Source organism: Nerophis lumbriciformis, linkage group LG01 (assembly GCF_033978685.3).
Source record: "Nerophis lumbriciformis linkage group LG01, RoL_Nlum_v2.1, whole genome shotgun sequence".
Classification (NCBI taxonomy): Eukaryota; Metazoa; Chordata; class Actinopteri; order Syngnathiformes; family Syngnathidae; genus Nerophis; species Nerophis lumbriciformis.
The window spans coordinates 78,260,743-78,273,141 of record NC_084548.2 but is presented as its reverse complement, the minus strand read 5'-3'; the positions used below and the strand labels follow the sequence as shown (position 1 = coordinate 78,273,141).

At 42.9% G+C, this 12,399-nt stretch overlaps 1 protein-coding gene across 4 annotated transcripts in view; it reads left to right on the top strand.

Annotated features, from left to right (window-relative positions):
* Positions 1-12,399, top strand: part of vps13d (vacuolar protein sorting 13 homolog D) — a 231,646-nt gene that overhangs the window by 112,019 nt on the left and 107,228 nt on the right. For all 4 annotated transcript variants that reach the window (XM_061973410.2, XM_061973417.2, XM_061973395.2 and 1 more), the window contains 6 exons: positions 2,485-2,559; positions 2,631-2,831; positions 2,902-2,991; positions 4,701-4,841; positions 4,914-5,039; positions 11,385-11,462. In XM_061973410.2, the coding sequence (XP_061829394.2) occupies positions 2,485-2,559; positions 2,631-2,831; positions 2,902-2,991; positions 4,701-4,841; positions 4,914-5,039; positions 11,385-11,462 (711 nt within the window). The remainder of the gene's footprint in view (positions 1-2,484; positions 2,560-2,630; positions 2,832-2,901; positions 2,992-4,700; positions 4,842-4,913; positions 5,040-11,384; positions 11,463-12,399) is intronic.

Genomic DNA, 12,399 nt, shown 5'->3' with positions numbered 1-12,399 from the left:
GCATTTAAAATAACAAAAAACAAAAACAAAACAACGCTAAAACCATTAAAATAAATAGTAAAAAAATAAAAACTAGAACAGTCTAATAGCTAGAACTAGCACACATATATTTAAAAACATGCTTTTTTAAAAAGAAGGGTTTTTAAGCCTTTTTTTAAAAGCATCCACAGTCTGTGGTGCCCTCAGGTGGTCAGGGAGAGCGTTCCACAGACTGGGAAAAACACGTAAACAATTGGCATGGAAAGGGAATTTCACTCTTAACCTGGAAATGGAAGTCCTCCATGGTGTGATCAGCTCAACAGAATAATAGAAAATAATAATAATGATAATAATACCTAGTGGTTAGACTGTCCGCCCTGAGATGGGTAGGTTGTGAGTTCAAATCCCGGCCGAGTCATACCAAAGACTATAAAAATGGGAGCCATTACCTCCCTGCTTGGCACTCAGCATCAAGGCTTGGAATTGGGGGTTGAATCACCAAAAATTCCAAAATTGCTCCCCTCACCTCCCAGGGGGTGATCAAGGGTGGTGGGTCAAATGCAGAGAACAATTTGGCCACACCTAGTGTGTGTGTGACAATCATGGGTACTTTAACTTAACTTTAACTTAATAATGAATTACATTTGTAACGCACTTAACATTTCTTAAAATATCAAAGTGCTACAAAGTATTAAAAAAGAAGGTAAAAAATAAAAATTGAAAGTTAGAATATATAATAGAAAATTAAAATAGAAATAAACCCTTCTTAAAAGGACTGTGGTGCTCTAAGATGGTGGGGGAGAGAGTTCCAGAGTTCCGGTGCGGTCGAGCAGAAAGCCTGTATTAAAATATTTTTAATATACTGTAATTGAAATACTGTATTGCAATACATATAAGACAGCGTTTCTCAAAGTGTGGGGCGCGCCCCACTGGTGGGGAATAGAGACATGACAGGTGGGGCGCGAGGAACGGGAGGAAATTTCACTTAAAAAAATTTTTTTTAATTATTATATTCTTAGATTATTTTTTTTACTATGCTTTCATTTTCTATACACACTGTAAATCACTTTGTGATTCTGTCTGTGAAATCTGCTATATAAATAAATGGAAATTACCGGTACTTATTTTTACTGTAGGCTTTATATTTCTCGGTACGAGCGAAAGTTTGACAGACATAGCAACAGTAACTAATGGGGACGAGGCTAAGCGGAACAAACTTTCGCGCGGATGGGTAGCAGGCTAATGTGTGGATCACAATTACACAAATATATACATTTGTGACTCGCACCTCAAAGGTCGTCGAGCCAGAGCCAGCGCCTGCAGAGAAACAAAAATGTGACGGGCACACACTGTGTCATTCACCGGGAAGCACTCGCGTCAAGGCAGCTCAGCCCCGAACTCAATGAGGTTTTAACAGATGTTGTGAGCGCGGTAAATTTGATCAAAACACGACCACTGAAAGCGCGACTGTTCTCTGCACTGTGTGAGGAAATGGGAGCTGATCATACAGCCGTGCTGTTTCACAGTGAAGCAAGGTGGCTCTCCCGGGGGAAAGTGCTGTCACTTGCCCTGTCTTGCCAAATGCATAGCTCCTCCTTTTTTTTTTGCAAAGATTGCAAAGTGGCACTTTTATTGTATTTATTATTGAACTTGATGCAAGTTATTTGATTTATTATTGAACTTGATGCAAGTTATAACAATTTTTTTGATTTATTATTGAACTTGATGCAAGTTATAACACTTTTTTTGATTTATTATTGAACTTGATGCAAGTTATAACACTTTTTTTGATTTATTATTGAACTTGATGCAAGTTATAACACCTTTGTTTTATTTATTATTGAACTTGATGCAAGTTATAACACTTTTTTTGATTTATTATTGAACTTGATGCAAGTTATAACACTTTTGTTTTATTTATTATTGAACTTGATGCAAGTTATAACACTTTTTTTGATTTATTATTGAACTTGATGCAAGTTATTTGATTTATTATTGAACTTGATGCAAGTTATAACACTTTTATTTGATTTATTATTGAACTTGATGCAAGTTATAACACTTTTTTTTTAATTATTGAACTTGATGCAAGTTATAACACTTGTTTTATTTATTATTGAACTTGATGCAAGTTATAACACTTTTTTTGATTTATTGAACGTGATGCAAGTTATAACACTTTTTGATTTATTATTGAACTTGATGCAAGTTATACCACAGCTGCACAGTTATTTTATTTATTATTGAACTTAATGTTATTTTATGTTATTGAGTTTGAATGTATACAACTTGATGTTCAATAAATTTGAAAATGTTAAAGCTTGGCATTAGCGCTCTGTTGGGGCAATGGGGGCAGGTGGGGCTTGAAAACTCCCCCTTGTCCAAAGTGGGGGATGACAAAAAAAGTTTGAGAACCACTGATATAAGACATCAATAAAACTTCATTTGAGAATTTAAAAAAAGGTGGCAGAGGTGGTCCTATCATGGTGCCCTTTGTTTCCACAGAGGGGCAGCTCATTCATCTGCAGGATCTTGGCTTCCGGAAGGAAGACTGTAAAAAGGCCCTCCTTCTCTGTAAAGGTGGGTCAGTCAGAGTTGTTTAAGATCAAGCTTTTGGAATAAAGCTGCCATATGTTTAATTCCTCTCCTAGGCCATCTGGACCAGGCTGCCACGTGGTTGCTTGAAAATGCTGAGAACATGGCAGGCCGGTCCAAAGCCGGTGCCGACTGTGGTTCTTCCAGTCAGGCAGCTGCTCTGTCTGGGATAGAAGTGAAGGCAGAGAGCATCTGCATCTGTTTCATCGACGACTGTCTGGACCGTGACATACCCCTTGCTGAGCTCACCTTCTCACGTAAGTCTTCCACAACATGACCACAGTGGCAATGATCACGTCTGCTACTTGGGTCTCTTTGTCGTTTCAGGACTAAATGTCTTGCAGCGCATTGGTTCCACCCAGGAAGGCAATGCCAGCTGTACTTTTTCAGGAGACTACTACAACAGAGAGTTGGCAGGTAATTTCATCATGCAATGACATCACAAAAGCACAACCCCTCTGGCTGACCTTTTTTGCTCCCCCGGCTGACAGCAACTAACTGTGTGTTCATACGAGCCGCTTCACTAACTTAATAATCATCACCCCCATTGCAGTACACCTTACACCTCTGTCACTTTATATATATATATTAGAGATGCGCGGTTTGCGGGCACAACCGCGGAGTCCGCGGATTATCCGCGGATCGGGCGGATGAAATTTAAAAAAATTAGATTTTATCCGCGGGTCGGGTCGGGCGGTTGAAATAAAAAAAAATTAGATTTTAAATAGATTCAGGCGGGTGGCAGTTAAACCAATTGGTAAATATATATACATAGTTAAATGTTGTTACCCACATACGAAAAACGAGCAGGCACCTGCAGCATATGCCACAACAGAAGAAGAAAAGAAAGAAGAGATGGACACTTTTACGGAGCGGAGAAGGGACGCCTCGCCGGGGTCCGGGACCGAGGCCCCTTCCCCCGAGAGGGCCCCACCGGGAGCCGTAGCTGAGGCGATCCGCAAGGAGGGCCCGACGCACGTCCAGGGTCACCACCGCGCCCACCGCACCGACACCCCGCCTCGTCCGCCTTCGCCGCGGCCGGCGTCACGCGCAGCTGGTAAGCAGCTTACCTGCCCGCCACCCCCGTGGCCAGGGGCTCGTAACAGGGGTCACTCCGCCCGCGCAGCTTACCTGCCCGCGCAACTTACCTGCCCGCCACCCCTGTTGCCGGGGGCGCGTAACAGGGGTCACTCCGCGCGCAGTGCGCTCACGAAAGGGGTGGGGCTCACCCTGGTTGATATAGACAGCAGGACGGTGGCCATGGAAGTCGGAACCCGCTAAGGAGTGTGTAACAACCCACCTGCCGAATCAACTAGCCCTGAAAATGGATGGCGCTGGAGCGTCGGGCCCATACCCGGCCGTCGCCGGCAGCGAGACGCGCTTGGAGGTGCGCTCAGCGCGGCTCCCATATGATTGCGCACTGGTGTGCGTCTGGGTCGTGACAGCGTGGCACGCGAATGTCCGTGCTGCATTGGATCAGTCTCCTTTCTTTAACAGGCAAAAGCTTTATAACCTCACTAATGCCTTGCATCGTCTATATTAGATATATAACAACGGGCGGGTGCGGTTCTGATCAAATGTTAGATCAGGTGGATGGCGGATGGTTGACGACTTTCTGATGCGGTTGCGGATGAAATAATTGCCTATCCGCGCATCTCTAATCTGCGGTGAGGCCACTCCTCACATGCAGTGGAAGATAACAAGTTGCACGAGAAGAAAAAGTACAGCTTGAGCACAATAGATAATAACTAGAGCAACGGCCTTTAAGCATAAGAGTTGTGTGATAACTTATCTATAATTATTATAACACCTTTTTTTACACATTTTTGCCGCCGAGTTGTATAACTTGGTACTTGACACATGCTAACCGTAAACATGCTAACGTTAGCGTTTCAGTTTGGCTTGCACATATCAGCGGCTTTATTTATATGTCGTAATCATTAAAAACACTTCAAATAAACAACTAAAGTATTACTTGGTATTTTCATTTTGCTAAACCGCCTTGTCTCGTGTGTGTGTGTGTGTGTGTGTGTGTGTGTGTGTGTGTGTGTGTGTGTGTGTGTGTGTGTGTGTGTGTGTGTGTGTGTGTGTGCGCGTGCGTGTGCGCGTGCGTGTGTGTGTGACAGGATGGGAGCCCTTCATGGAGCCCTGGCCGTGCTCCCTGTCCTGGCAGCAGCAGGCGGCAGGCAGACTCCACCCTCCACGTTTCAAGATGAGCGTTCGAGCCAAGCAGCGACTTGACGTCAACATCACTTCTGTGCTGCTGGGTGAGGAGTGACTGCACTCTCACTTTCAGCTGCTGGAACCATCTTTTTTGTGTGTGTGTTTGGTGGCTACAGAACAGTACAACACAACCAAGACATCTTGGATAGCAGACTACTGGAAGAAGGATGAGCAGACGAGTCAGTCCTCACCCACCTTGTCCTGGGTCGGCTCCTCCGTCGACCCGCCCAGCTTTGGACACAGTGAGTCACAAAACCCTTTATTTTACACCGAGGGCCACAGACTGACCAATCAGAGGATGTGAGGGCCATTTTTTGGTAGTTTTCACTTTCAAAACCAGTAGGCTGTGTTGCGTTTTGGACCAGTTGTTCCTCCCAGGGAATTCAAGTCACAATTCGCTCCCAAGCTCTTTACGACACTTAAAGCTGAGTTGAAAAACCACCAGAGACAGAATAGGTATTTTGTTGTATATTTTCAAAGCTTTGCCAATACAGGTAAAAGCCAGTAAATTAGAATATTTTGAAAAATTTGATTTATTTCAGTAATTGCATTCAAAAGGTGTAACTTGTACATTATATTTATTCATTGCACACAGACTGATGCATTCAAATGTTTATTTTATTTAATTTTGATGATTTGAAGTGGCAACAAATGAAAATCCAAAATTCCGTGTGTCACAAAATTAGAATATTACTTAAGGCTAATACAAAAAAGGGATTTTTAGAAATGTTGGCCAACTGAAAAGTATGAAAATGAAAAATATGAGCATGTACAATACTCAATACTTGGTTGGAGCTCCTTTTGCCTCAATTACTGCGTTAATGCGGCGTGGCATGGAGTGGATGAGTTTCTGGCACTGCTCAGGTGTTATGAGAGCCCAGGTTGCTCTGATAGTGGCCTTCAACTCTTCTGTGTTTTTGGGTCTGGCATTCTGCATCTTCCTTTTCACAATACCCCACAGATTTTCTATGGGGCTAAGGTCAGGGGAGTTGGCGGGCCAATTTAGAACAGAAATACCATGGTCCGTAAACCAGGCACGGGTAGATTTTGCGCTGTGTGCAGGCGCCAAGTCCTGTTGGAACTTGAAATCTCCATCTCCATAGAGCAGGTCAGCAGCAGGAAGCATGAAGTGCTCTAAAACTTGCTGGTAGACGGCTGCGTTGACCCTGGATCTCAGGAAACAGAGTGGACCGACACCAGCAGATGACATGGCACCCCAAACCATCACTGATGGTGGAAACTTTACACTAGACTTCAGGCAACGTGGATCCTGTGCCTCTCCTGTCTTCCTCCAGACTCTGGGACCTCGATTTCCAAAGGAAATGCAAAATTTGCATGGTTGGGTGATGGTTTGGGGTGCCATGTCATCTGCTGGTGTCGGTCCACTCTGTTTCCTGAGATCCAGGGTCAACGCAGCCGTCTACCAGCCAGTTTTAGAGCACTTCATGCTTCCTGCTGCTGACCTGCTCTATGGAGATGGAGATTTCAAGTTCCAACAGGACTTGGCGCCTGCACACAGCGCAAAATCTACCCGTGCCTGGTTTACGGACCATGGTATTTCTGTTCTAAATTGGCCCGCCAACTCCCCTGACCTTAGCCCCATAGAAAATCTGTGGGGTATTGTGAAAAGGAAGATGCAGAATGCCAGACCCAAAAACGCAGAAGAGTTGAAGGCCACTATCAGAGCAACCTGGGCTCTCATAACACCTGAGCAGTGCCAGAAACTCATGGACTCCATGCCACGCCGCATTAACGCAGTAATTGAGGCAAAAGGAGCTCCAACCAAGTATTGAGTATTGTACATGCTCATATTTTTCATTTTCATACTTTTCAGTTGGCCAACATTTCTAAAAATCCCTTTTTTGTATTAGCCTTAAGTAATATTCTAATTTTGTGACACACGGAATTTTGGATTTTCATTTGTTGCCACTTCAAATCATCAAAATTAAATGAAATAAACATTTGAATGCATCAGTCTGTGTGCAATGAATAAATATAATGTACAAGTTACACCTTTTGAATGCAATTACTGAAATAAATCAAGTTTTTCAAAATATTCTAATTTACTGGCTTTTACCTGTATACATTTTGAGACCAGTCTAACCCTAGAACATTCTATTGCGCCTCCCAAAATGGTCTGTCTTCCCAACGCCAAAAACCCCTCTTTCCTTCCCCCTCCCTAGCCATAATACATTCCAAAGAACTCAAGGTTAACACACACAGTTTACTTGCTGACAGAGCATCAAGAGAAGAAATGGAAAACACGAGCTGTTTTCAAATATGACTAAGAAATGAAAGAAGTACAACTTAAATTCGGATATATGTAAATATCTGCCTCCGACAGCTGCAATTTAGAGATTTTAGAATATGCAATTTTGGTAGTCATATTGTGCAATTGCTGACGAGACAAAGCCAGACTGAAGTGCTTGCAGTTGGCACACGAGCCAGATAGCGGCAAGTAACAAAACGTATCAGCAAAATTAGCTAAAAAAAAAAAAAAAAAGGTAGCATGCTAACAGTCTATGCTAATATGCCAAAAATAGCATGTTTACAGTAAGCATTAGTGAAATACCAAAATATATGACACTAAGGTGTATACCTGCAAGATGAGCTCAAATCGCTAGCATGCTAACAGTACTATGCTAATATGCCCAAAAATAGCATGTTTACAGTAAGTGTCAGGTTCAAACACTGATGACATCTATTAAACAAGACAAGAGGCAAAGAATCAAACAGAGGCAGAATTCAATTTGGACTCAATATAGAGGAGAAAACGTGTCGACCTGTAACCTCTTACAGTGTCACCCACGCTCTGCCAAAAGATTGCACTCCTCCGTCTTTATTTGACTTTCTCCCCCCACCTGAACCACAGCTGCTTCCAGAGGGAAGTGGGTCGTAAACAGCGTTGCCTTTGGTTACCAAACAGTTCAAAAGAAGAGCTCGTAAAAAAGTTCCATAAAATAGTTCAAAAAGTGTTCGTGTAATACTTCAAAAAGAGTTTGTCTGGAAATTGGGCAGATCCTGCCATCTGTCCGCTTTGAAGTCCCAGTGGAGTTTTATGAGCCTTTCTCCTGGTAGGCCCCAAAGACAGCTCCCGTCCCCCCTGCCAGGAACTCAAAGTAAAACAAAGCTTTTGTGATAATATAGAAACAATTATTCTAACATTTAGCATTAGTGAAATACCAAAATATATGACACTAAGGTGTATACCTGCAAGATGGGCTGAAATAGCTAACATGCTAACAGTACTATGCTAATATGCCAAAAATAGCACGTTTACAGTAAGTGTCAGGTTCAAACACTGATGACATCTATTAAACAAGACAAGAGGCAAAGAATCAAACAGAGGCAGAATTCAATTTGGACTCAATATTGAGGAGAAAACGTGTCGACCTGTAACCTCTTACAGTGTCACCCACGCTCTGCCAAAAGATTGCACTCCTCCTTCTTTATTTGACTTTCTCCCCCCACCTGACCACAGCTGCTTCCAGAGGGAAGTGGGTCGTAAACAGCGTTGCCTTCGGTTACCGAACAGTTCAAAAGAAGAGGTCGTAAAAAAGTTCCATAAAATAGTTCAAAAAGTGTTCGTAAAATACTTCAAAAAGAGTTCGTCTGGAAATTGGGCAGATCCTGCCATCTGTCCGCTTTGAAGTCCCAGTGGAGTTTTACGAGCCTTTCTCCTGGTAGGCCCCAAAGACAGCTCCCGTCCCCCTGCCAGGAACTCAAAGTAAAACAAAGCTTTTGTGATAATTTAGAAACAATTATTCTAACATTTAGCATTAGTGAAATACCAAAATGTATGACACTAAGGTGTATACCTGCAAGATGGGCTAAAATAGCTAACATGCTAACAGTACTATGCTAATATGCCAAAAATAGCACGTTTACGGTAAGTGTCAGGTTCAAACACTGATGACATCTATTAAACAAGACAAGAGGCAAAGAATCAAACAGAGGCAGAATTCAATTTGGACTCAATATAGAGGAGAAAACGTGTCGACCTGTAACCTCTTACAGTGTCACCCACGCTCTGCCAAAAGATTGCACTCCTCCTTCTTTATTTGACTTTCTCCCCCCACCTGACCACAGCTGCTTCCAAAGGGAGGTGGGTCGTAAACAGCGTTGCCTTCGGTTACCGAACAGTTCAAAAGAAGAGGTCGTAAAAAAGTTCCGTAAAATAGTTCAAAAAGTGTTTGTAAAATACTTCAAAAAGAGTTCGTCTGGAAATTGGGCAGATCCTGCCATCTGTCCGCTTTGAAGTCCCAGTGGAGTTTTATGAGCCTTTCTCCTGGTAGGCCCCAAAGACAGCTCCCGTCCCCCTGCCAGGAACTCAAAGTAAAACAAAGCTTTTGTGATAATATAGAAACAATTATTCTAACATTTAGCATTAGTGAAATACCAAAATATATGACACTAAGGTGTATACCTGCAAGATGAGCTAAAATAGCTAGCATGCTAACAGTATTATGCTAATATGCCAAAAATACCAAACTTACAGTTAGCTTTAGTGAAATACCAAACTATTTGACACTGAGGTGTATACCTGAAAATTTAGCTTAAAAAAATCTAGCATGCTTATGTTAGCATGCATCAATTATCAAGATGTGACTGAGGGGCAAACCTGCTAAATCATCAAAAATGCTAGCATATGTAACCCGCTTGTTTCACTTCCTGCTTTTTCCGTTCCGCCCGGGACTTGAACCTGGGTTGTGGACGAGCGTGCGCGCTGCCGAGCTAAAAGCCCGAGCTATCAAGTCGGCAGCTAGCACAGTTGTCATTAAGGCTGAAACGACGCGTCGACGTAGTCGACGTCATCGGTTACGTAAATACGTCGACGCCGTTTTTGTGCGTCGGCGCGTCGCATATTTACGTCACACTACTTTACTGTCATGGCGGAGCGCAAAGCAGACGATGCGAGCGAGGGGAAAAAAGCACGCCAAAAGTCGTCAAAAGTGTGGGAGTATTTCAATAAACGGCCTAATAATGTTGTTGTATGCACACTGTGTGGAGCGGAAATGGCCTATCATAGCAGCACAACGGCTATGAACGAACATTTGAAAAGAAAACCCCCGACAGCGTTCTTGCCATCACCGTCAACTAGTCAATCGTCCGCGTGCGTATACGTTGTCATCATTACACAAAAACATGAATGTGTCATTTGTATCTGCGTTGTAAATTCATAAACTAAAGCACCGTTTCGCTCTGAGAGGCGCGTTTGGCGTGCCTGTTCAGTGTTTACAAAGACGCGCTCCTCTTTAACGCTGTGGAGAGGCGGCGGCGGCGAGCGAGCGGCGAGGCGGGGCGCGCCGGGAGCGACGCCGCAATCGTGCCCAGGTGCGCGATCCGCGCAGTTGGAAGAGAAAAGACTTTGTGTAAAATTAAAAGATTGTAAACCTGGCAAAGCCGTCTGGCGTTCAGTCTGTCGGTCCTGAAAGAACCCCACGGCACAAGACGTGTCACAGACGCTAACGTTAATTAGTTGTGCAAATACCTTTTACAACATTAACAGTTACATATACTATGTACAAACCAACAATTAACTTTCACTTTAATCATACTATCATTGTTGTGTTATTAAGCAAAATAAGCAATACTTTTACTTTTGTTGAAATGTTTACACTGTACACTTTTTTGTATTGGATGTTTAGCTTTATTTTTGCACATTTTAGCAAATAAGCAATACTTTTACTTTTGTTGAAATGTTTACACTTGTTACAGAATATTTCCGTTTTGCACTTTTTTGTATTGGATGTTTATCTTTATTTTTTCACATTTTAAAGCAAAATAAGCAATACTTTTACTTTTGAAATGCTTATACTATTCCAGAATATTAAGATTTGCACTGGATGTTTACTTTTATATTTGCACATTAAAAAGCAAATAAGCTACTTTTAATTTTGTTAAATGTTAAAAGTTTTAAATGTTTACATTGTTACAGAATATTTTGTCATGTTGTTGTCAATGTTGACTGAGTGGCCATACTTTTTTTTTTGTAAATAAAAGCCATGCCTTTTGAAAAAACTGGCCTACATTTATTTTTTCCTCTTCATTTTAAATCTAAAAAAAAAATCGGTAAAAGGAAAAATAATCTATAGATTAATCGAAAAAAATAATCTATAGATTAACCGATTAATCGAAAAAAATAATCTATAGATTAATCGATAGAAAAATAATCGTTAGCTGCAGCCCTAGTTGTCATGCTGAGATTAGAATGCTAACAATTGTGCTGCAATAGCACACAAGCTAGTCATACACAACAAGTGTCTTCCATTGGACAATGTTAGTCTAAAACTACACGTTAGTCAATATGAAGAAATAGTTACAGTTGCGTATTATTTACACATACAAAGAAAGTCTCCAGGGCATAGACGTATTAGAAACTATCCAGTAACAAATGTGTCCGCATCGTTCAACTTACTGCGTCATGACTTTAATTAATTATAATGACGTCCTGTGGGCCAAATTGCAGACAGCACCCCTGCTATATTAACAAAAAAGAGAAATAAATATTGGCAAAAGGCTGAAAAGACAGAATGCTGACTCCAATGTTTCTATTTGAATGTGAACTGTGTTGCATTTCCTCCTAGGTGCTCCCCTCTCTCACCTCAGGACTCGGAGCACTGCCAGCTTGACCGCTTTTGATCAACAAGCTTCAGACTCCCGAGGTCAGTCGTGCTGCTCCACACTCCTTTTGTGCTGTCTGATGTAGTTTTCCACCAAGAGTACTGTCAGGTTCAAACACCCAACTATCTATTAAACAGGACAAGAAGCAAGGAATCAAACATAGACAGGATTCAATTTAGCTCATGAGGAGAGCGCCTCCCCATTTATTTGGGCATTCCCTGATTACATAGCTGAAGCTGCTTCTAAGGGGAGGGGTCACATTATGCAGCAGCCCAGCACTGGGTCATGAACAGTTCAAACTAAATGTGCTTGGAGCAGTGTCGGGTTCACCCCCTCTCTGCTCGTCCGCCTTTTCTTCTTGGAGACTTCGGGTCCTGATACGGCCGATTGGGACAGTGGTTAGCGCGTCTGCCTCACAATACGAAGGTCCTGGGTTCGATCCTGCGCTCAGGATCTTTCTGTGTGGAGTTTGCATGTTCTCCCCCGTGACTGCATGAGTTCCCTCGCCTCCAAAGACATGCACCTGGGGATAGGCCCCTCCCACCTGCAAAGACATGCACCTGGGGATAGGCTCCTCCCACCTGCGAAGACATGCACCTGGGGATAGGCCCCTCCCACCTCCAAAGACATGCACCTGGGGATAGGCCCCTCCCACCTCCAAAGACATGCACCAGGGGATAGGCCCCTCCCACCTCCAAAGACATGCACCTGGGGATAGGCTCCTCCCACCTCCAAAGACATGCACCTGGGGATAGGCTCCTCCCACCTCCAAAGACATGCACCTGGGGATAGGCCTCTTCCACCTCCAAAGACATGCACCTGGGGATAGGCTCCTCCCACCTCCAAAGACATGCACCTGGGGATAGGCTCCTCCCACCTCCAAAGACATGCACCTGTGGATAGGCCCCTCCTACCTCCAAAAAGTTAAAGTTAAAGTTAAAGTACCAATGATTGTCACACACACACTAGGTGTGGCGA